We start from the raw sequence: 25,787 nt of genomic DNA on the forward strand, positions 1-25,787 counted from the left end.
TAATTTGCTTTACAAATTAAATGATTTTCTGGTAAATACAATTCACCATTCTTATGAACAAATATTAAAATAAAGTCAATTATTGGTTTTATATATATATGACTATAGGCTACATTTTGAAAGTAAAAGAAAAAAAAAGTAAAGACTAGTTTTCCATATAGTGTTCTATGTGCCTTAAGTAAACACCTTTGTAACTACGTTCTACGTCTTCAAAAAAAAAAAAAAAAAAAAATGAAGGAATCCCTTGTGAAACTGATGCAAAGCTTTAGATTGGTATTTTTCACTCCAACCCTAAGACAAAGTGAGTTAATTCTTTATATGTAAACAGTAAAGAAACCAATAGCTGACCAATAGATTTTTCCACAACTAGTAAATACTTAGGGAATAATCTAAGGTGCTCAAATATCTGTGGGCTTAAATATAATTTACTTTCTTCCTTCAAAAAAATAAGACAGTCCATATTAAAAAATTACAGTTTTCAAAGGATTACCCATTGTATTTTATTGCTGCTTTCACAACAAAATTCAAAATTTTAATTTAAAAATCAACTATGGGAACTTAAAATATGATGTAGAAATCATGGTGGGCTGATACCTCAGAAATGGCTGTGGAAAAAAATTCCTCACATTTAAAGGCCTTTTTATTTATTAAATTGATATTAACTTATTAGCACATTATTTTTTCTCTGAAATATAATAGTAATTAAAATGCATGTTTGAAGGGAAATAGTCTTTAAGGTAGGTATTCACACCTGAAATTAAAATTGAGCAAAATGTCTTTATTAACATTAATATTTCTAAAGAGTAGTAAAAGGTGAAATAAAATGTCTCCACTATTGATTAGTATCACTTAAATATATAATAGAAGGATCTGCTTGTGTTTTTTTTAATATTCCTATTTATTTCTTTGCTAGCAGAGAGAGATAAAGAGAAGAGAAACTGAAGAAGAAAATGGGTACACTATGGTCTCCAGCTGCTGAAAATGGAATCCAGATGTATACATCACTATGTGCATCTGGCTTTAGCAGGTACTAGGGAATCAAATTTTTGTTGTTGGGCTGTGCAGTCAAACACCTTAACTGCTGAGCCATCTCCCCATCCTGGGTCTTTTGTTTTTGCTTTGCTTGAGTGCTTTAACTCGACAAATTTTCTTCCTTTTGTGGAAGAAGTAATCTTATTGATAGTCACTTCCTGAAACAATAATAGGCTTGATCTTCTACATCCAATTTTGAAATCTTAGAATAGTATTTTGTTAGAAACTGTTTAGAATCTGTATGTAGGGAATTTTCTACACATATTAGTGAAAAACAATAATTGCTGAGGGCAAACCTCACAGCAGGCTTTGACCCATAAGTCACTGTCCATTTTGGAGAAACAAATACTGTCAGAAATTAGCCTTGCTCTTGACTTCACATCCTGTGGATTGCTGCCTTCCTGCTTGAGTGACAGGGAAGTGTATGTATAACAGTGACTGCACTGTCTATCTACTCTAAAGAATTTACCTCTTACTCTTACTTAAGAAGAAAAGTCGCGCTGGAGAGATGTCTCAGTGGTTGAGGTACTTGCCTGCAAATCCTGACAAACTGGGATCAGTTCTCCACTAGCCAGGGAAAGACAGATGCACAAAGGGAAGCATGCATGCATCTAGGGTTGTTTGCAGTGGCTAGAGGCCCTGACACATACATTCTCTCTGCCTATCTCTATTCTCTCTCTCTCTCTCTCTCTCTCTCTCTCTCTCTCTCTCTCTCTCTCTCTCTCTCTCCCCTTGCAAATAAATAAAAATGTATTTATAGAAAAAAAAAACCTGATACATAGCTGAAGGAGAATCACTTAAGAATTCTTAACCAGGTAATTACAACATTTATTATGTTTCCTGCTGTAGGTGAAACATGAGAAGCTATTTTTGCACATGTACTGTGCTTCATTGGGTCATAACTGAGAAAAGCCTTTTGTTTTCTCGATAGGACATATACTTCCCTCACAGGCTGTATGTACCACAGGGTGTATGTCCAAAAAGCAACTGATTGAAAATCTGTTCATATTTTTAGAGTGAATACTCATGTTGGGTGATATGTACCATGTTTATAGTCCGTTCTAAACTCCCTAAAACGGCAGAAACAGTACCACCATGGGAACACCTGAAAATGAAATGCACTTAGGCACACGCAAGGTTTCCTGAAGTACTTTACAACTTCCTCTAGAGTACACTTAGGATAGAGTAAGTACCAGGTTTTTTTTCTTTTCCTTTCCCAGTCCTCGGTTACTTCAAACGAATTACTGCCTCTGATCAGTGGGTTCTGTGATCTTCTGCTTCCTTACCTACTCTACAAAGTAATCTTGCCACTGTTTTGCAACCACTCCATGTCTATTGTTCTTTTTCAAGCCTTGCCTACTTGGTTATTATAATTAATTTTTATGGGAGGGGAAAATTAGGCTCATGGAACTCATGGAAGCCTAGCTGAAGTTTCCAATAAAAAGAATATGAATCAAATTACTTTTGACTCAAAAATTTCCACTTAACCACTGTTAGACTCATTTAGCTTTTATGCCTGCTACACATTCTATTCCATTCTGCTCTGTGTATTTTTGTCTTATGGGTTTTATGGGCTTACTATTCTCATTCAAATAATGCTTGTTAATAAATGACCCCTTTGGTATGTCAGGTCACTCCTCATATTGCTATATTCCTATAATGGGTAAGCTTTGAATTAAACACAAATAAGGCATTAAAGTCTGTAGAAAAATTCTGATAACAATGAAAGAATAAAAATCAGTTTATAGAGATATTTCTACAATGCAGGGCTATGCTAGAGAAAGAACTTTTGGCATTGTGCTCATCAGTGGGTTCTGGCAGATGTTAAAATTCAGTATGTGGACATTTTAAGGAATTCTCCTTCAAGCTGACCTGGAGTTTATGAACTAACTTGCAATACATAGGTAACAGCAGTAATTATTACATTATATTATATCCTTGACTTCTGTTCTTCAAGTAAGGCATGTGACTCACAAGATAGTGCTTAGCTCTATACAGACACACTGATCTTCTGAGGCTTACCTCAGAACTTCAATTTATTTATAAGAAAATACAGATGAATAATTTCACATGTATTAAATCTCTATTTCTAATGTTTATTGTTTTATAACAATTATTTTGTTTTGAAAAATCTATAAATTTGTAACCTGGTATGAGATTTTCTTTCCTAACGACTCTCTACTTAAAAAACAGTTTGGAAAGAAGACTTGGGACCATCATTTCATTTCAGAGATTAATTTAATATCTCTGCAAGATATTCTTTCAAAAATTGCCAGATGTACAAAGTGTCACATATGTTTGGAGTTCATTTACAATGGCTAGAAGTCCTGGTACACACATTCTCCCTGTCTCTCTATTTCTCTCTCTCTCTCTCTCTCTCTCTCTCTCTCTCTCTCTCTTTCTCTCTGTCTTTCCCTCTCTTAAATAAATAAAATATTTAAAAATAAAAAAAAAATATTAAAAATTTGGTTGCTTTTTAAAATTTCTATTTAGTAATTAAAACAAAAGAGATACAATCTGGCTCAAAGAATGAAAGATGACAATCAATATACACCAAAATGAATTGTTATTTTACTTCAATACAAATACTTTTTATATTAATAAATGTACTGGAATAAAATTTTATTCATCTAACTAAATTAATACCAGTTGAAATATCCCTTTCATAGGCAATTTGTTTACATATCAAGACCATATTTAAGGGTTCCAGAATGTTTTATGTCATTTATTTTAACAGCAATAAAAGTGATATGTGTTAGTATTTATCTGGTATTTAATATTGAACATATGCTTAATATGTTAACATTTCATTTTTAATTGCTAAACCACCAGAAGAGTAGAAAATACTGTTTATATCTTGAAATGAAAAAAAAAAAGAACTGTAAAGCAACTTTATCTGAACTGAAGAGCCATACTTTTTTTTAACTGGGAATCTTGGGAATATAGTCTCAGTGTAAACAATCTGCCTACCGAGAGTAACTGATGAAATGCACTGTCGTTGTTGACTGACCCAGAATTTCACCATTTAGACATAGTATGAAACTATTTTATATAATTGGCAAAGATTTTTGTACCATAGTTATACAATTATAAGTAAAATTTAGTTTGAAATGTCATGTTTATAACATTCAGCTTTTTGAAAAATAAAAGCAAGTTGCATGTATGCATACATGTACATAGAGACATGCAAGTGCTTGCAGGCTCTCAATCTCTTTCAAAGACCTCCACACTGCAACTTGCTTTGTAAGCCCCAACTCTTTTACATACTGCAGTGATATTTTGAGATAGAGTTATATATTTCCTTTCTCCACAAGGACTGGGACAATTTCTCAATATTGAACATATCAATGTCTCAGCAGAAAAAAAAAAAGTCAGTTCATACTAAGTAGAATAAATGAAGACTATAAATAGCCCAAGTCCTGTGGATTTTGTAATTGGGAAGAAGGAATTGTAGATTTATACGAAGAAAGTTTAGCAGTAGCTATGTCTGAGTAGCAAATCGTAAGCAATTCAACTTCATAAATGCACCTTCTTCTGTTTTCAGTCCACAATTATGTCGTAAGTTCTCACTACATACTAGACATTGCTTTAGGTAGCACTGTATTTTAATAGAATTTTTGCAGTAAGATGTCCTCTGAAACTGAAGGAATATATTGGTAATTTTTGAGGAAAGTAACACAGTTCTTGGATACAGAAAACAACTGTAAAACAATCTGAATGTATTTCAAGAGAAAATATATCTTGCTATAAGATTAAATGGAGAATACTTGCTCCTGAAGTCACACGTGGGGGCTTATACTGTGAGAAGAAATTCAGATGCCTAGTTCAATCATAGAACAATTGAAATCCAAGCACACAGGACTAGTGGTGCCAATGATTTTCAGTGTAGGGGCTGCATCATAAGAATCCTTGTCATTGTAAAAAAACATAAGATCCAGAAATCTCACAGATTCACATCTCACATGCACTTCATGAAATTTTCTCTAAAGGTTCCTTAAATAAATGCTTACTATATTTAGTTCTGTCATTTTCTTATTAGTGGAATAGAGAAATTTTTGTGAAAATATACAACACAATGTATATCTTTACCTCCAAAACATAAGAAAGTAAGAGCTGATCTTTTTATAACAATCCACTTTCTCCTTACTTTGTTACAATACATAGAAATGGGATTATTATACACAGGATGAAAAACATGGGATTCTGGGCTGGAGAGATGGCTTAGCGGTTAAGCACTTGCCTGTGAAGCCTAAGGACCCCGGTTCGAGGCTCGGTTCCCCAGGTCCCACGTTAGCCAGATGCACAAGGGGGCGCACGCGTCTGGAGTTCGTTTGCAGAGGCTGGAAGCCCTGGCGCGCCCATTCTCTCTCTCTCCCTCTACCTGTCTTTCTCTCTGTGCCTGTCGCTCTCAAATAAATAAATAAAAAATTAAAAAAATATATGGGATTCTGCTCCATGAAGGTGCACATGTTTATTCAGGTAAAAATCAGTTGCAAATTCTCCACACTTAATACAGAAAAGATAAAATGTAAAACATTTTTCCTTGGCCCTATTTATTTTAGAATCCTGATACACATTTTTTTCTTAAAAGTACTAAATATGAGAGCCAGGTGTGGTGGCACATGCCTTTAATCCTAGCACTCTGGAGGCAGAGGTAGGAGGATGGCAAAGAGTTCCAGGAGACCCTGAAACTACATAGTGAATTCCAGGTCAGCCTGAGCTAGAGTGAGACTCTACCTCTGAAAACCAAAAAAAAAAAAGTACTAAATATCAGAAGCATAAAATGGTGCTGCAAATACCATAATGCATACATAGCTCAAGCTGAAAGCACAACAATAAACTCACTATCTATTATTGCAGAATCAATATGTAAGCATAAAGAAAATCATGACAGATCATTGCATTATTCCACATTGCCTCTATTCATTAAAAAAAACAATAAATGAGTACATTTAAAATAATTCCACATGTCAAAGGTCAGTAAACTCTGCAATTAAGAGGATGCTGAGAAGGATACTGGTGAGGAGCAGATGCCTGGTCTTCTGAGCTTATATCAAGATTGTGGTCAAGAAACCAGGAATCTGAGCAGCAGCTACTTCACACTAATGGATGTGGCATGTTTTCTGTGACATTCCCATCATGCACTTGTGCTGTGTGCCTTTGGCTTATATGGAATCGATAAAAAAAGCAGATTAAAAAGCTTTAGGAAAAGGTTCCCTGTCGATTAGCCCTTGGATGGATTCTCTTGTTTCAGTTTTCATGTAATTTAATATACTGGGTTATATTGACAGTGCCAGCTTGTAAATAAGGGATATCTGAATCCTATTAATGGAGATGCACTGCCAAAATAATCAGCTTCATAGTTAACCAGTTTCTAAGTATTTAGAAAGCTATGAAATGGGATTATAAGGTTAAACCATGTGCATCTGGCTTACCACTACATAAATATTTCAGAAATTTGATCTCATGGGCTGAAGAAACACCTGTCTAATCATGACTCTTCCAAGTCACATGAACTTCACTGAGCAGAGCATTGCATGAAAACTGACGAGAAATCTTCATCAATTTGCATAATTCACTTGTATGCCAGGCACATGATTTTATCCCACTTCCGTCTACTTAGTAAACACATAAAAACATTCTAGAAAGTTCTATAGTATCATACTTATTTTGACAAAAAAAGGGGGGGGTCAAGGGCATGGAAAATTTCAAAACTCTGGATAACTACTTTAAATACTAAATAGGTGCACTGATTATTTTTTCTTATACTATGGCATTAATTTAGTATAAGTAGATGTTGTAAGCATAGTTTTGGTATACTATGGATTATGAATCCTGAAAAGTAATTAATGAGAAGTATGTCTATGCATAAAATAACAATAACAACTTGAGAAGTCACTCTAGTTAATAGAAACCTAGTGAATTAAGCACTAGCTGCTTTTCACCAGACTCAGGATGAACAAACTCTGTGCTGATTCTTTATCAAATATACATGAGCCCATTAAGTTTGATTTTAGGTTTTTTTGAATTTTTGCTCAAAAGAAGTAATTAGGTTAGAAATACACTGAGTAGAATACTTATCAAATTAGCTTAAAATGTTCTGTGTAAAAAAATAAATAAATAAATAAATAAATAAATAAAACACTGATTTTTGAAACTGTGGTCCAAAACGAAAGCTAAAGGTCATTGGATCAAATTTCTAATTATATTTCCTGAGCAGATGGGTGCAATGAAACTGAATGATTGAATTTGCAATGCTTTCACGCACCTTTTATCTGTTCCTAACATGTTGATTTTACCTTAATGCTCTAAGATGATAATAGGTTTACTACAATTAACCAAGTGCAATGATACTCCACTTTCCAATTATGTATCTGATGTTGCCTAGAGATATTAAATCAGAATTCCTTTCCTTCTCTCACTCTGACAGTATTTTGAACACATTCCTATAACTGAACCTCAAAAAACAAACTACTTCCATGGTGAACCTGATAATCAGCACCAGAGTGAAACAGACAGACCCTGAGGATACTCAGCACTTACCAGAGCAGAGATCCAGAGGTTCCTAAGAGCTCATCACTGAAGTAGACTTAAAACATACACACCACAGCTCAGGGAGTTTTCCAGAAGAGGGGGCAAAAACATTTTAAGAGCTACAGATTGAGACATCATGTCCAGAGAGTCCCCACACCTCCCATAATAACTGTCTGCTGCTCTTACAACAGTTAACCCACAAACCCATAGGGAATACGGGCAACCCCACTGATGATCACCAGCAGAGTGGGGGCAGAGACAAGAGAAAATAGGGTACTAAACCATACAAAATATGTTGAAAATAATAATAATAAAGTAGTAAAGTTTATAAAAATCCCAAGCTATAGTATCCCTTTGTAATAGATATTCTCTTAATTTTTTTCAGTGAAATTATGGGTATTTAACAAAAACATTTCAAGTTTACTGAGTCTCAGTGGAAAATCCCAAATAAATATAATGTGATAGGGGCTGGAGAAATGGCTTAGCATTTTAGGAGTTTGCTTGTGAAGCCTAAGGACTCAGATTAGATTCTTTAGTAACCACATAATCCATATGTACAAGGTGGCAGATGCATCTGGAAATTTTTAGCAGTGGCTAGAGGCCAAGCATGCTTGTTCATTTCCTATCTATCTATCTATCTATCTATCTATCTATCTATCTATCTATCTATCATCTATCATCTTTCTGTCTCTCTATCTCAAATAATTAAAAATATTTTTAAAATTATAAAAAGTAATATCATGAATAGTTGACTAAATTTAAAGTTCTATCATTGAAAGATGAATGAATGAATTTGTGTACTCTGACCTGCATACTCATGACCATAAAATAGTGTACTCATTTTACAAATTCAAATTGTCAAGGGTAAATGATGGAGAATTTTGTCATTGCCGTGTCTTATTCTTGTACATTTCTACCTGAAGGACTAATACAAGGGCTCATGGTGAGAAAATCAACCTTTAATTCTTAAAACATATTAATTGCTAGAGTAAAGAAAATTGAAGAAGTTATTTTAACTAATAGAGCAAAGGCTCGTGTTTACTAAGTACATCTTAAAATACAAGCAATAACACTATTTATGTCAATCCAAAGTCATTTATCTTTTCCACATATAGTCAACTGTGTCAATCACAGGTGCAAATGCAATAAAGTTAATCTGGTGGTAAATACCACCACATCTCTTTGACATCTATAGCTGAATTAACTACCAAAGATGTAAATGCAAAGTACTTAAATGTATATGTATACATGAAACCATATTCCCTACTGGGAAATCATAAAGGATCAGATGACAGAGATGAAAAGTATAGTTATAGTAGTTCAGCATAAGGTGTAAACAATCCTTCCTTTTATTTCCCTTACCATTATATAATCATTTACAGAGCTAGAAATTGAAAATGCTCGACCACTGAGCTATATCTCTAGACCCTAGCTGACTGAGAATGGGCCTGTCTGTGTAGCATAGCCTAGCTTATAACTTGTGTTCCTCCTGCATCTGATGTCCCAGTCCTGAGATTAGAGGCATGCTACACCATGAAAGGGAATACTAGAGTGTTTTGTATGACATATTTCAAATGTCTAAAGAACTTTTCTAAGTTTGGGGCACATGACAGTTTTAGAGTAAAGGCATGATAACTTGTGAAATTGTAAAATAATTATAGTTTGCATGTGAAGTAGATTGTAGTTTGTTCTTTCTAAGAGATTATGCCCATATATGTATGATAGTTTTAAGAAAGGTCATAAAGTGAGAGGAATGAGTGAAATGAAGACAGATTATTACAGGCCTACTCTCTGACTCACAGTGTCTGAGAACACTAGCTACTGCAGAGCCCTTTATAATCACAAAGACAAACTCTATCCTGCAGCCCCTCCCCCGAATCATCTGCAGTGAGCAACACTGTTGGTTAAAATGCTTTTCCTCCACAGGGCCAAACTGTTCAAGGTCAATTTACAGATTATCTTGAATGTTTAGGCAAGTGTGGATATAAATGGCCACAGTGGCTGTCCAGTATTTGCTACACTCTTAGTTTAAGGCTTTAAAAGTGTCTGTCTTATCTAGGAATGTTATAATAAATAATAAACATTTAATTTTTATAATTTCCCTTTTCTTTGTTTTGTATATATACAAACGACTATAGCAAGTAAGGATACCTGATTTTTTTTTTTTTTTTTTGTCATTGCTAAGTGCTAAACCCAAAGCCTATACATGCTAGGATAATATATTTATCAGAGAGTAACCTCAACATTAAATGAATATTACTACAAATTAATTTTTTCTTGAAAACATTGTTCCATCAAGACTCATTATTTGATATAGGCCTTTTAATTAAAACTCAGATAAATAGCAATTAAGTCCAAAAATAGCCTAAGATAGTCAACAACTGTAGTTAACTGTATTTAAAGTTTTTTTTTTTTTTTTTACTATTTATTTACTAATTGCTATTTATGGCTTTATGTACTGTGTATGCAATTTAAGTAACAATATAGAGATGAAAAATATGACATGTGTGTGTGATTTAATTTTTGCTTCCTCAATATGTCATTTAAATTTCATTAGCAATTACGTACAAAAGAATGATTTTGAAATTTTGAGCAAATATTTATAAAGTGTCTTATTTTATCTATAATTGATCCCATACTATATTATTTTCTATTTTTATTTAAATGGCATATGGTATGTGCCAATCTAATTAAACCACAAAATAATACCTCAACAAATATACATATATGAAGTCTCAAAATAACTGTTTATGGCTTAACATGATATCATCTTTTTTTTTTTTTGAGGTAGGGTCTCACTCTAGCCCTGGCTGACCTGGAATTCACTATGGAGTCTCCGGGTGGCCTTGAACTCACAGTGATCCCCCTACCTCTGCCTCCCGAGTGCTGGGATTAAAGGCATGGGCCACCACGCCCTGCTCATCTTATTTTTTAAAATATGTATTCATCCGGTATCTCACTAATATAAGCATCTTAAAATATAAAAAAGATCATATTTGATTTTTATTAGAGCTGGGTGAGACAGCTCTATTAAATTCATATGTTATCTGAATAGTGCAATTTTAATGCTTTATTAGCTATGCTAGAGAATGGTAAGAAAACATTTTAATTTTTGTTATTTTTGTTTATTTATTTGCGAGCAATAGACAGAGAGAGAAAGAGGCAGAGAGAGAGAGAGAGAGAATGTGCAGCCAGGGCCTCCAGCCACTGCAAACGAACTCCAGACGTGTGCGCCCCCTTGTGCATCTGGCTAACATGGGCCCTGGGAAATCGAGCCTCAAACTGGGTTCCTTTGGCTTATGGGCAAGTGCTTAACCTGTAAGCCATTTCGCCACTGCTAAGCCATTTGTCCAGTCCAGCCCAGAAAACATTTTAATATGCTATAATCAACAGTGCTGTCTCCTGAAATGCTATATGCTTATGCATGTATATCATGTTCATTCTATATAGAACATAGAGTGAGAAACTGTGTTGACTTTAAGCATTGAGAACTTTGTTTGCATATGTTTTTCTATATACACATATCCATATAGGAATTTTATTGTTATTAAAATGGTGACAACTGATGTCTTTTACCTGTTTATCTTTCTCTCCTGAGATTCCAAGTCCCTGGCTCTGGTAAGTGTCCTTCACTCTTATCTCAGCAGACCTGGGCTTAGCCAAGGGAAGTAGGGAACCCGAATTCCCATGTGGGCTATCTACCCCATCCTGCCTTTCATAGTGCAGGTTCTCTCTTATTGTCTCTTCTTTCCTTCTCTAAATCTCATAAAATTTCTTTTAAGTTTCAAAAAGTTGTCAACTATAATTTTAGTTTTATTGAAATATGCTGCTTTAAAATAAATTATTTACCAAGAAGCCATTATATCAATATATACATAAATATTTGGTACATAAACACCTTAGACCAAAGTTTAGTACATATGTGACTGGTGGTAACTGAAAATAACAAAGATTTGATTTCTTCATGAGGAATTCAGTGTTAAAAAGTCTATTATATGTAAAAGCTATACTGGTTTCTCTCATGTACAGCAACAACCAATACAAATATGTATCTTTTCTTCAAATATCCTGCTTCCTAGATTTCCTTAAAATAAGTTTTTCTATTAATAACTAGCTAAAACAGTGCCGTAGAGTTTTAACGCTATTCATATGTAATACATTTGACTATGTTATATGTAGATCAACTAGATCTTTTTCCTCCAATCCATTTAAATCCTTAGGTTTCTAATTGCTCTTGGGTTAACCATGAAATAAATTAATTCTGCAGCTTAACAGACTTAGATAATATTTTACTACACTTTTAGCAGCTTGCTGAAGTATTTTCTAACATGGCCAAATATTCTTATGATGTTTTATTTCAAAGTTAATATAGGCCACAGAGGACAGTAGTGGAAAATATTATATAATTCTTTACTTAGCTGTTACATGTCAACTTTTTGCCTCAGGCAAACTTCAATGGCTTATTTGTGGATCTTTATTTCTAGAGATCTGCTATAGAAACGCTGGCATACCTTTAGCCAGAGCAAACAGAGCTACTCTAATAAGTAGGAGATGCCAAACCTAAAAAATGCATGGGGACAGAAAGATCCTGGCAGGAATTAAATACCATTTTCACACATCTGCCCAAGGGAGGTATTGTAATTGCAAAAATTTACTCTAAGACTGCTGAGACTCATAGTAATTATGCTTCTTTTTCTTTTAATAGAAATAGCCACAGGTGGTAACAAATTGGGTTTTGAAATGGGGAACTGGGCATGCATTCTAACCCAAATTATATGTAATTGTCTTGATTATAAAACACAATATTGTAGAAAGTATATTTGTCAAAATCAGAATAAAAATGTCTCATTAAATGTCTTCCTTGTCTGTTTTAAGTTTCTTAGAACTACACCATTTGTTGCATGTCTTGGGATTGGCAAATCTGATATCAGGGTCACATTGCAAAACTGGCCAATGGTAGTAACTCTTAAATATTCCAGTGAGTGGAATTTGTTCAAAAGGATCATTGTCTTGTCATCGTATCATCTAGGGATAAATAATAGCTTCCCTAAGAAGGTCAAGACCTCGAGATTTAGCTCATGATTATTACCCATGCTGTGCCATCATTAAGAGTGCAAGGCTAGAGACATTTCTTCAATTTGTGAATTAACACTGCACTGTTTGCTGTTTTTACATATGCCTGCTCTCAGCAAATAAGTTTACACAGTAGAAAAGAAAAGAATCATTGTGCTTAAAATTTATAGACACTCCCCATATGCCATACATAGTAAAACTCTATGTATATTTAAAAAACTTAATGTTAAATCAGGAATTTCTGATATAATCAGCCAAGATCAAAATATGAGAAACAACTTTGATTTATGCTATTAATAAAGGAAACTGGTAATATAACATAGGCCATGCAAAGTTTCAAACAATAATAAAGTAAAACAAATAACAATGCATATTGGTTCAAATCCATGTTAACTTTCTATTTCATTCTATATTCTGCTGTAATAAAAATGATATGGACATGTAAAGTTTATTTCACCTTTTTCAGAAGAGTTATTCTTCCTCTTCATGCACATTGTTAGTGCAATAAGTTGATTTTGGATATACTTTTTGCAAGAAGATGCAAAACTACACAAGGAAATAGGAAGCAAGAAGGACATGTCCTAAGAAAATGCTTTCAGAAGTCGCTAAAATTCAGGTAACAACTTGTTTTATTTTGTTTACTGAACTATGTTAACAAAGCATAATTTTTTAAGTTCCTCAGAAACTTTGTGTGCCTGATGCTTATGAAAATGTTTAACATTATGAAATTATTAGTTCTAGGATATAAAATATCTCCTTTTAATGAAAGCCAATTCCCTTCCCTTCTAAAATGTTAATAAAAAAAAAAGGAAGCATTTGTTTTTCTTAGTAAAGTTTTGGTAAGATTTAAAAATTTTAATTTCTCAACTACTCTAATTTCTTACTTTTATTTCCCCTCCTGAAATAGGACACCAGGAAGAAGCAACCACTGACAATGTACACATGATGTTAGTCCTCTCATGAGAATCAAGTGTGAATGCTTTCTTAATAAAAGCAGCTCAGTTAAGTTCTGCATGCTCATTTTTTTTGTTTGCTATGGTTAAAAAAGTAAAAGCAATAATATGTTATGCAGTAAAATATGCAATAAACTCAGTATGCTGTGAGGAAATACATGATATGAAAAATAAATGGCTTTTAGTAAAGGTATTTATATGGAGGACTATGATTTGAAAAGAAAATATTGAAACTTAAGGGTGAATACTAAGTGCTAAGATTTTAAAGCAGATGAAAATATTTATATTTGAAATATAAACTTAAAAATTTACATAATTGATAGTGTCAAATTTAGAATACAGTAATAAGATATTTTGACCCATGAATTCACGTCTGTCCACAATAGATTACATGATGCATTTCCATGTTATACAAGGAAGATATTAGAAATTAGGACATAATCAAAATTTTATATGTGTATATTTGGGGATGAATTTTACTGAAGGATATAAAAATTATATACTCATATAATTATTTAGGATTCATTTATAAATATTATAAGGAAATACATAAAGGCATAGATAGGTCTTATGTATATCACTTTAAAAAAATTATTACCAAGCAAAGCAAAATTCAATTCTTATAATGCAGAATAGTTATATGAAAGAATTCTTTAGTCAGGTTATAAATTATATGTGTTATCTTATAGTGTTTATGCCATTGAAATAGCACTGGAATCTTTCAGAGTATAGAGAACATATCTACCTTGTATATTAATAAACTTATAGGTATGTAACTTTTTTCTTAAGAGCAGTGAATATGCATAAAACAATTATGAATGTATACCTTTTAAAACATGTATTTAATTTTAAATCTTATCTTTTAAACTTTGCAAAGGCATTTTTAGCTGATGAAGAGAGTAAACAAGAATTTGTCCTTTGGGGGCTGGAGAGATAGCTTACCAGTTAAGGTGCTTGCCTGCAAAGCCAAAGGACCCAGGTTCAATTCCCCAGGACCCACCTAAGCCAGATGCACCAGAGGTCAAATGCATCTGGAGTTTGTTTGCAGTGGCTGGAGGCCCTGGAGTGCCCATTCTCTGTCTGTCTCTCTCTGCCCCTCTCTCTCTCTCTCTCTGAAATAAATAAATAAAACTTTTAAAAAAGAATCTGTCCTTTAAATTATATTTAATGTGTTCCAGTGATTAAAAATCAATAATAAACATTGCAATTTGAAAAATTGTTAAATTTTCTTTAGATAGGGTATTTTTCAGAAACAAATAGAATCTTAAAAAATATATTTATTTTTACCTTGAACATTTTTGTAGATAATATAGTCTGTGACCTTGGTTTACGGAATTGAATATGAAGAAAATAAAATAACACTTGTCTTTAAATATTTAATAATAAATGAGCAAAATGTATTTCTATTATCATTAAATGTTTTTAATGTATTCAAGTCCTCTAATCAGACCAGCCTACTTATGTAGAAAGTTAGATATAAAGTTTAATTTTTCCAACCTGTATTTATCCTTTGAGTACAAAGCTTATTAACTTAAATCATCTTTTATTGATCTGATTCATTTTTCCACAATTATGCTGCTTAACTGCCTTTATTTTAATAAATGCATGCAAACATGCCAATCATCTTCATCTGTTACATTGGGTACTCAGTGAACCATAGAAAGCATTTAACTACAATAAAACTGGCTAGAATAGGCCCATGGCAAGACTCCCAAACACCAGCTATCCGAATGTCACTACAACCTGAACAGACACACAAAAGTGTCACTTGTCTGTCAGCAGCTTCTCCCAAACAGTGTCTACAACCAGCTTTGTCCTCTAACAGAACACAGTGCATGCAAGTGAAATGTGCCTTCTCCAATGCCACAGTTTGTACCTGCATCTTGTCAGCTTTTTCCTAATGCTATACCTTAAAAATACAGAATTTCTTCTGCAAAGTAGCAAAGAAACAGTAGCATGTTTCTGCTTAGTCATAGCAAGGATGTTGATGTCATTAAGGACTTCTTTATTATAGATGATTTATTTCCAGAGACCAGAGGATAGCAATACATCACTGTCAATGCTCATAGTGAAAGCTATGACTTGCTGTAAAATGCTGTATGCCATTCAAGGGAATGCTTGTCAAAGTCTCCTTTACTAAGGGTGGGTTGGCAATAGATTAGTGTAGGTTTAATGAACTTAAAAGTGTTTTGTAAGTGGGTGGCAGAGGTCATGCTATCTTCAAAATGATGAGAAAAAAATTAACTTTATGCTACTCTCTGGCAATTACATAACATTGGTTGAAGGAATTTAATAAAAAATCACTTCAATCATGCTTTCCTGAAATATGACTTTAAGGTAATACCCTCTGGGATTTATTAAACAGAAGTATCCTCTAGGGGAATACATTCTAGAGCAGTGAGTAATATGATAATTAGTGGATGCATTTGTAAGAATTTACCCACTATTGAGTATACGCAAGACTTCTCTGCATCAGGGAGTCACATTGTATTTCCTCCCTGGCCTGAGCCCAGTGAGAGTGACTTCCTCTGGCTCTTTCATCATCAACTTGCACCATATGTTTTTGGAATTTTCAGCATCCCACAAACCTTCAACGTATCAGAAACTTCCTTGACATTTTCCCCTAACCTATATGCGCTCCAAGTCAACACATTACCAAAGAGAAAACATGGGAATATGTTATTCCTTAAGAAAGGAATTATTTAGAGCTAAAAATAATATAAAATTGAGCCAATACTTGTGCTTGAATATTTACATTCACACATTATACTGAAAATATATGCAAGTATAGACATACCTATGTTTGAAAGAGGTTTATTTCTTCATATTTTAATAAACATGGGCAGAATGAAACAGTGCAATAAATACATGTAAACCTTTATTCATCTAATAAAATAATTTTTTCTTAATGAAACCTTTTTATAGATATATCTCCATTGCATTTATTACATAAGCAGCATAATGGTGAGAAATTTGAAAACTGGAGCCAGACAATAGTAACATCACACAACAAAGTATGTGTCATTTATAAGCAATCAAAAATGTTCACCTAAATGACTTTCAAGGATGAGCTTACATTATTCTCTAATTAATGTGACCTTGAGAATTTTTTAAGAATAATGACTTTATCTAAATATACAAAAAACTACTTCTGTGTACTACAAAGATGTAAATTACATACAACATTGGCTTACATTATGAAAAAAGATTTTAGAAGAATGATTCTGTGTGTGTGCATGTATCCCTACTGTTAACTTTAAAAAAGTTTTTTGTGGAAGTAGAGAAATGCCCACAGATTGACATTGGAGCTAAAATGTTCACAGGTGCAAGTAAAACTAAGTATAAATTAAAATTATAATAAGGGACCAGAGGGATGGCTTAGCAGTTAAGGCATTTGCCTGCAAATTCAAAGGATCCTGGTTCAAGTCCCCAGGATCCACCTTAGCCAGATGCACAAGGGAGTGCATGCATCTACAGTTCGTTTTCAGTGGCTGGAGTTCCTGGCCCACCCATTCTCTCTCCCTCTCTCCCTCTCGCTCTCTCCCCGCCCCCCTTACTCTGTCAAATAAAATGTTAAAATTGTAAAAAGAACACTTGTGATACATCTGAGATTTTTGTTTTTAAACTCTTTAAATAAATAAATAAACAAACTCACCCAAATGAGTTTTTAAAGTGGGTATAAAGTCAAACCATGTATAGTGTTTCCCTTTAACTTGCAACATGTCATTCTGAAATATAGAATTAACTCTTTATACCATGAAAGTATAGTCTTTTTCAACTTCACTGCCATTTTTATGTTTGGTTTAGATCTAGACACTTACCATCTGCTTATTTATATTTGCTTAATTTAAATTCAATATATTTAAATTCAAAGGCCATGTACATATTTCAAAATAAGTTATCGTTCTAGCATGAGGGCTCTAAAGTATTTTTGAAATTGATCCAGAAAACACAAAAATATATACATTCATTTGAATTTAATTTATTTTATTTTAGGAAATCATTTTTGGTGACTGGCTGAATTTTCTGCTGAGAACATACCAGAGTTCCGTCTAGTAGTGCTACAGATGGGTGCAGACACGGAGCTTTAAGCAAAACTGGAAATCCTTTCATCAGTGGGAAGACCCCAGCCTCCTGCCCTCTTCTAAAGGAAAACTTCATTGAAAACACCTGTTGAGAAATCACCTGCGATTTAACTTACTCTTTTGGTTCATTTGCTTTCTTTTCTTTCTCTTTTTAATCTTTCCTTCTTTTGTCTTTCTTTAAGACAGAGGCTCAGGTATCTTAAACTGGATCCAATTTCTATGTAATGGAGGAAATCCTTGAATTTATGATCTGCACACCTTGACCTCCCAACTGCTGGGATTTCAGGTGTGAAGTAACTCAGTAAAACATGACTAGTATTTACTCTTCAGAACTAGTAAACATTTCTATATGATGTGAGAGCTCATATTAATATATGAAATACTGCAGATGGAAAAGGTTCATACGGAAAAAGTTACCATAAATTTGTATAACTCCGCCTTACCTAGCACATAAGCATTGCTCCTATTTTTCAACATCAGTTTCAGAGCTTTAAAATGAAAGAAGTATGTCATTATAACTTTCTTGTACTATAATCCCCATAATTTCAGTCACTATTTCTTAAATATTTTATGGACTGATTTTAATTTGTTTGTAGAACTTGATAAAATTTGATGAAAATAAAACATTTTATCACCAACCTCTCTTTCTACACCAGGTTAGATGATTATGTATTCATATTCTATAAAAATAACCTTGTGCACATGATAAACCTACAAACTTTACCCTTACCATTTTATATAGCATGCATTGCTTACAGGCCGAAACCAATTTTTACTTCATGTGTAATGTAAAGCTTATAATCATGAAGTTCCTAGATTTCATATCACTACATTGAACAAATATATTGCAACTCAATTACAAAATTCTTTTTAGCCCACTGAGATATACAATGTGCACTTTCTAAACAGCATACAAGATACTGGAAAATAAAGAGTAACCAAACAAAAGAGCATAACTGTTAATCCAAGTGGATTTTGTGGTTCAAAAGGCTACCTTAAGAACAGCATTTGAGGTTAGTAGTGTATATCTTTCCCAGTATGAATTATGTTCACACTAACAAATGTCACTCATACAAGCTTATGGAATTCCTCAAAGCTTTAACTTATGCATGCCTCTATAGAAGTCTGAAACACACTAATTAAAAAAAGAGAGAGAGAGAGGGTAGCTGGTTGGGAGGCAGAAGTAAAAGGATCACTGAAGTTTCAGGCCACCCTTAGACTACATAGTGAATTCCAGGTTAGCCAGGACTAGAGCAAGACCCTACATTGCATTCAAAAAGAAGAAAAGGTAGGAAAAGGTAGCAACTGTCTCCATTTATTCTGGTCTCCATAAATATTAGGATAAACCTTGTACACTTTAAAAGAAATTAGTATATTGAGCCTCTATAAAGCATTCTTTAAAGGATGAAAATGTATTAATAGAAAAGAAAATGTTGAATATATTTTCAGGGTAGAAGCAAAATGGGAGAATGAGTTAGTTTGAAAGAAATTCAGTTACTTAAAACTAAAACTCATCGAGTGCCAAGGTAGCATGGCTTAAGATTCTAGAGGAAAATAAATAGCAATACTGTCTTTTACTTTCTGTTTAATTTGTGTGTGTGCATGCACGTGTATGTGTGTTGGGGTAATTTGTATGGTTTCTTTGGCTTAAGTTTTACTGCTAATGAAAAAAACTCATCACCCTCATACTTAAGCAATGATCAGCTTGAAGTCATCACGTCCCCGATAATTTAATCCAAACACCTCAATACCTCAAAACCTCAGGTTATTTCAATTTACTGTTTTCCCTCCCTGTTCTGATGAAGAAATCAATTCTACTGAGCTGATTTCATTTTGTTTAATATTTTTCCCTGGAAACTAGATGAGAATTCAACTCAACCTACAGCACTTACAGTAGATGTTCAAATTTCACCCCCGGTGATATTCTTTGCTCTTTGGTGTAAAAATGAGAAAGGTGCGTAGAATATTTATAAATCCAATATGGCTAAAGCAATCTATGCATAAATATTCTAGCATATCTTCTTCTATAGAGATATTAGTGATCATAAATGCTCAATTTCCACATTCACATAAAGACTCATGGGAGCCACATTTTAATGTTCAAAATTTCTTTTTATGCTTTCTACAAACTTCAAAAATCATGATCAGTAACATACAGCAAACACCTTACAAAGTGAGATTTTGATACTCATTGCATCAAGTATGAGTCAGTTTATCAAAAACACTATGTTGTTATAGGAAAAACATTGGCTAATTGATGGTATTTGAAACATTTGTTGTAATGAAAAAGATTGCAGTGTGAAGTTCTAGGCTTCTACTTGAATAATAACTTTACTTAGTCAAGTGCCATTAAAAGTTGTTTGCTTTGCAAAGCATTATACTGAACAAATAACTTTTCATTTACTGCAAACTAATTTTCCTTCCAAAATGTCACTTTTAGTTAAACTCAATTTTGAACTTCAAGCATTGCTCATCTGGAGTAATTTGTAACAACACACATTCATAATAAGCATGAATTAAGTTTTTTGGTGACACAACTCAACAGTGAATAAAAGAAACTAGACAGTGATGAGACCAGCTAAGTATAGTCATCTGCTTTATTTAAGAACTGATGACTATATTTTCCCAATGATTCAATTTAATCCCATATTAGTAACATTAAAATATGCAAGTTAATATACATATTAAGTATATAGTTATCATAACAATACCTACTATGCAAACTAAATACAAGCTAAATTTCTGAGCAAATTTGCCTCTTCTTCTCAATAGTATTAAAGGATCTGGTCTGCTGACCCTGTGGTTTATTTTGCTCATTGCTCAATGACTTCAAGAAACTTCTCAGTGAAAGTGCAGGACAAACTAAATGCAATGGTTTCCATAGATATTTGCTGGTCCTGTATCTCAAGCCTGAATTCATTCATACCTTGGAAAGCACTTTAGAGTAGAACTCACAGTTCACAACTTCAGCTGAATGTTCAGTTGAATAATAAATGAGATTCATGACTTAAAAATATAATATTAATATTGTGAAGTGAAAACTTTCTTCAAATGGTTTCAAGCTCTAACTCCTGTCTATTCTGGTACTTCAAGAAGTTAATTTTAGAGTATGAACTTCATTTTTACATCCCAATTTCTTAATAAACTCTTAAAAAGAACTGCTATTTTTTCCACTGGGGATCCTATTAGGGAAAGAAATGTAGTCCAGCAAATAAAATAAATCTTTGGATACCACACATTTTAAAAATTATAAAAATAAAATTTAAAACCCCAACTGAAGGAAGGTATGTACACCCCGATCTTAAAATATTTCCACTGGGGTGCATACGCATAGACTATGAGTTCCACACTGTCAAAAAGCATCAACCACTTCCACTTAACCGTTTCCAACCTCGCTCCGCCTCTGGAAACTTAGCTAGCCCTCTCCAAAGGATTCGGGGCCCCAGCTCCAGAACCAGCCTTTCACCTGAAGTCCCATTTATGCTGAAAGTTTCCTACCTGAATTATGGACATCCGAGTGGGAGGGGTCTCGCTCGAATTAGTCCCTTGTCCGGTGAAGCTGGTGTGGCAGCCTGCGTGCCCCTGCGGGACAGTCAGATTGTTGGAGGCTGGCTTAAGATACATCACCTCTGACCGGGGCGAGCTGAGGGGCAGGCGGGTTTGGTAGTCGAAGAACATGGGGGAGGTGGCCAGGGAGGGACTGCTCACCACGTTCATGACGTTCATGGCGTTCCTCTCCTCCACCTCGCTCTGCACCAGCATGATATCATTTTTGTTGATCTTCTTCTTCTTGCCCTTACCCCCGCCAAGCTGCGGGTGGCTGTATTCTGCGATGCGGCAGTTGTAAGTGCGAATCTCCTTGTTCTCCCGCTTGCACTTGACCGCGATGGTGATCATGGCCGCTAGGAGGATGATGGAGATCGTGCTCAGAGTCACTATGAGCGGCAGCGACATGTCCCAGTGGTGCTGCTCACCGTTCACCCGGGGGACCCCCTCGGGCAGGGATCCGCTCACGGAGCGAATGATGAGCTTGGCCACGGCTGACAGGGTGGGCTTGCCGTGGTCAGTCACTTTGACTACGAGCTCCACCACGGGCGTCACGTCCTCCCAGAAGGGGTGCAGTGTGCGGATCTCGCCGCTGGACGGGTCGATTTCGAACAGGTGGTCGTCGTTGCCGTCCACAATCTCGTAGGTGAGGCGCCCGCTCTCACCAAAGTCGCTGTCCAGGGCGCGCACCGTGCTCACCAGGTACCCCAGGCCAGCGTTGCGCGGGACCTGCAACTCGGCCGTGTCGTTCTGCAGCGTGGGCAGCACGATCACTGGCGCGTTGTCGTTCACGTCTAACACCGTCACCCTCACCGTGGCATTGCTCTCCAAGTGCGCGGGCGCCCCGGAGTCCTTAGCCAGCACCTTGAACTCAAAAGCCTTCGTTTGCTCATAGTTAAAGGAGCGGAGAGCATAGATGGCCCCGTTTGTGGGGTTCACAGACACATAGGTGTAGATGGATACGTCGCCAATGTGAGAGGGCAGAATGGAGTAGGACACTGTGCCATTTTGGCCTAGGTCTGGATCCTGCGCTAGCACTGAGCCCAGGTATTCTCCTGGGATGTTGTTTTCATGCACTTGGAGTACATACAACCCTTTGGTGAACCGAGGAGGGTTATCGTTCTCGTCCAGAATTTTGACCGCGAACGACTTCGTAGAATTGAGTGGAGGAGAGCCTCCATCTCGGGCCACGATGGTCACGTTATACTCGTCCTGTGTCTCGCGGTCCAGAGGCCGGTCAGTCACCACGGTATAGAAGTTGTCATAGTTCTCTTCAAGTTTGAAGGGCACAGAACCTCCGGGGCCTCCCAAGCCGCCGCCGCCGCCGGTGCCTCCTCCACCCAGAACTCGGCACTGCAGCTGCCCATTCTTGCCCGAGTCACGGTCAGTGACCCGGACCAGGGCGATGACCGTGCCTGGAGGGGCGGCTTCGCTCAGCGCCCCCTGGCGCACGGAAACAAAACCGATGGACGGCGCGTTGTCATTGCGGTCGATGAGCTTGACCGTGACCTTGCAGTGGGCCGGGATTGGGTTAGGTCCCAGGTCTCTGGCCTGCACGTCAATCTCCACCATTCCATTTTCCTCATAGTCCAGGTTGCCCTTGACGCGGATCAAGCCCGTCTTTGGGTCGATGGAGAAGAGCTCCCGCACGCGGTCGGGCACATAGCTGCTGAAAGAGTACAGCACTTCTCCATTGGGGCCCTCGTCAGCGTCCGTGGCATTCAGATCGATGACCACGGAGCCCAGCGGGGCGTTCTCGGGCAGTTCCACTAAGTAGGACGGCGCCTCAAAGACTGGACTGTTGTCGTTCGAGTCGATCACCTTCACGTTGATCTGCACGGTGGCAGAGCGCGGCGGCTCGCCCCCATCTAGGGCAGTGAGCACCAGCGTGTGGTGGTTCTGCTGTTCGCGGTCCAACGCCTTCTGGATGACCAGCTCTGGGAACTTGGTGCCGTCGCCACGAGACTTGACGTCCAGTGCAAAGAGGCCGTGGTCATCGCGCGTAAGCACATAGGTGCGGAGTCCGTTCTCGCCGGCGTCTGGGTCGTGTGCGCTGGTCAGCGGGAAGCGGGTGCCAGGGGCCGCGTTCTCAGAGATGTCCATTTCAATCTGGTCGGAAGGAAAAGAGGGGGCATTGTCGTTGATGTCCTGGATCTCTACCTTGATCATGCAGATCTCCTTGTCGTTGGCGAACACCTCGAGTGACAGCTGGCACTTGGCATTGTGTCGGCACAAGGACTCGCGGTCGATGCGCTGCTTGGTGTAGAGGAGCCCGCTGTCGGCGTCCACGTCCAGCAGGTGCGGCGCCGAGTTCTCCAGGACCCGGTAGCTGCCGGACTTGCTTCGCCCGCCGCCGCCGCCGCGCTCAGCCGGCGGAAGCCCGGGCTGGAGGCGAGCATCCTTGCCTATGTTGCCAATCACGGTGCCGGCCCCTTGCTCCTCGGGAACAGAGTAGTTGAGGTTTTTGAGTGTCAGGGCAGGGGCCCAGAGAAGAAAGCAGCAACAGATGGAAAGGTACATCCCAGACCGGTGGGGCGAGCGCCCGAGCAGCGAAACTGAAGGGAGCAGCGGGTGGGTGCGCGCCAGCCTGGGGCCGGGGCGGAGCAAGCGCGCGCGGAGCCAGCCACGAGTCTGTGGATCGGTCCTTCCCTCTGCACCCGGGCTGCGGCACTAGGCAGTCTCTCCTAATTCCGCTCAACTTGCCCGAACCTGTTGATCTACAGCATCCGCACTGGGCGAGGAGCAGCCGCGCAGCAAAGCCGCAGCGGCTCAGAGACAGGCGGAGGCTCCCTACCGCGGAGGGCGAGCCCGAGGCTTTGTCTCTCCCGCCTGGACTTCGGGCGGATGAAACTTGGCCGAGGAAGCCGACGAAGAGAAGGAAATCGAGTCTGGGAGGGAAGATAATGAGCAGAACAATCTGTGGGTTTTCCTTGCTCCCGCTAGGGCGCTGCAAATCCACTCCCGCCGGCAGCCTACGGAATACTCTTCACTTGGGGTGGGGGAGGGCTTGGGGAGGTGTGTCTCCAGGCAGATCGCAAAGTGAAATCCTTACTTGTTACTCCTCTCCCGCGATGAAGCTGCTGGGAATGAAGAGGAACCACGAAGGAGTCGCAGATATCTGCTGTTTAAAGCTTCCCCGGGCACTGTGAAATGTCTGCTCGCTGCGCAGGCCAGGGGATTTTTCAGACAGAGCTTTGCTGCATTTAGAGATCTAATCTTGCATTGCTGGCTAAGGCTTTGGAGGCGGCGGACTGCATCTCCCAGCCAAGCGTTGTTTTTTTTTTTTTTTTTTTTTTTTTTTTCTCTCCCCCTTCTCGCTTTGCTTTCCGAGCAGCCAAAGGTTCGGGAGGAAATGCAGTGGGGGGAAAAAAGAAAAAAAAAAAAAGAAAACACTAGTGTCCCGATTTGTAGTTTCCTCTCCCTGCCAAGCTCCTCCCTCTCTTCCTCGGAAAAAGCTCTCCTCAGAAAATCAAGAAAACTACAGTCTAATCAGCATTTGCGCTGAGAGTCTATAGGGAGGGGAAAATGCAGAGATCTACCCCCGCCTCTGTCCGTGGAACAAGCTCCGAGGTCTCGGCGCCACGCCCGGAGACGCCGCTACCATCCCAGCCTCTTTCTGCAAGCAGGGACTTCTCCCGGTGCAGTTTAATTCCAGTTTGCCTGTCTTCCCCGGCGAAAGAAAATCAACAGGCAACTCGTGGTTGGACGTGCAGATTTGAGGGGGGAGGGGGAGGAAGAATAAAAAGGAAAGAGGAGCCTCCCTCCCAGCACACCACACACACACACACACACACACACACACACACACACACCCTGTCTTGCTAGAAGGGAAACAGTGTCTGCATTCACAGGGCTGGGCTGTCAAGTGCCTCTCTTTTCCTCCTATTCAGCATCTCCTTCCAAATGGCCCAGCCTCCCAGTCCTCCTCATCCAGAAAGAAAAACGTTGGCGAGGAATAAAAGTGGTAAATATTGGACGAGAAAGAAGTGCGGGCTTTTTTTGCCTTATTATTTTTAATAGTAGGAGGAAAGGAGTGGACGAGACCCATCAAGGTTTGGCGCGATGCATTCTGCAGTCTCGCTCTCACGGTCTCTGGGCGACTCTGGGAGGGCAGCGGGCGGAGGAGCCGAGGCCCCCGCGGTCCGGGCTCCTGTGGGGATGGGGGTTTCTACCTCCGAGGGGAGCTCAGGCACAGGTTTGTCTACACATTATTTCGGCATCTCGAGGCGCCTCCAAAGCCGGGAATGACACATCCAGAAATGCAGGTGTTCTGGGCAGCAAGATGAGTCAGACGCAGCGGAACGAATCGTATTCGCTCTCCCCTCACGGTCTTCGATGCACAGACGTGAGTGCGGCTTCGTCCTAACGCTTTCTCTGACTCACTCAATAGAAAAAACGAAGAAAACGTAGATTCATGTTTGCGGGGAGGGGAGGGATAAAAACGAGGAGAAGAGAGTGGGGGAGGCTGGCGAAGCTGAATGCAGCTGCACTTTTTACTATACCTCTTCCTGCCGGAGTCCAAGGCGTCTGCTTTGCTACGAATGTTATTTTATATATATATATA

The 25,787-nt window shown here is 37.8% G+C and overlaps 1 protein-coding gene across 3 annotated transcripts in view; it reads right to left on the reverse strand.

The window, feature by feature from the left end:
- The window catches only part of Pcdh17 (protocadherin 17), a 103,706-nt gene extending 77,919 nt beyond the window's left edge, over positions 1-25,787 (reverse strand). For 2 of the 3 annotated variants that reach the window (XM_004651008.3, XM_045145221.1), the window contains exon 1: positions 21,176-25,787. In XM_004651008.3, coding sequence (XP_004651065.1) covers positions 21,176-23,743 — 2,568 coding nt within the window. In that variant the 5' untranslated portion in view covers positions 23,744-25,787. The remainder of the gene's footprint in view (positions 1-21,175) is intronic. The other variant, XM_045145222.1, reaches the window with a different exon arrangement.

Source organism: Jaculus jaculus, chromosome 3 (genome assembly GCF_020740685.1).
Source record: "Jaculus jaculus isolate mJacJac1 chromosome 3, mJacJac1.mat.Y.cur, whole genome shotgun sequence".
NCBI lineage: Eukaryota > Metazoa > Chordata > Mammalia > Rodentia > Dipodidae > Jaculus > Jaculus jaculus.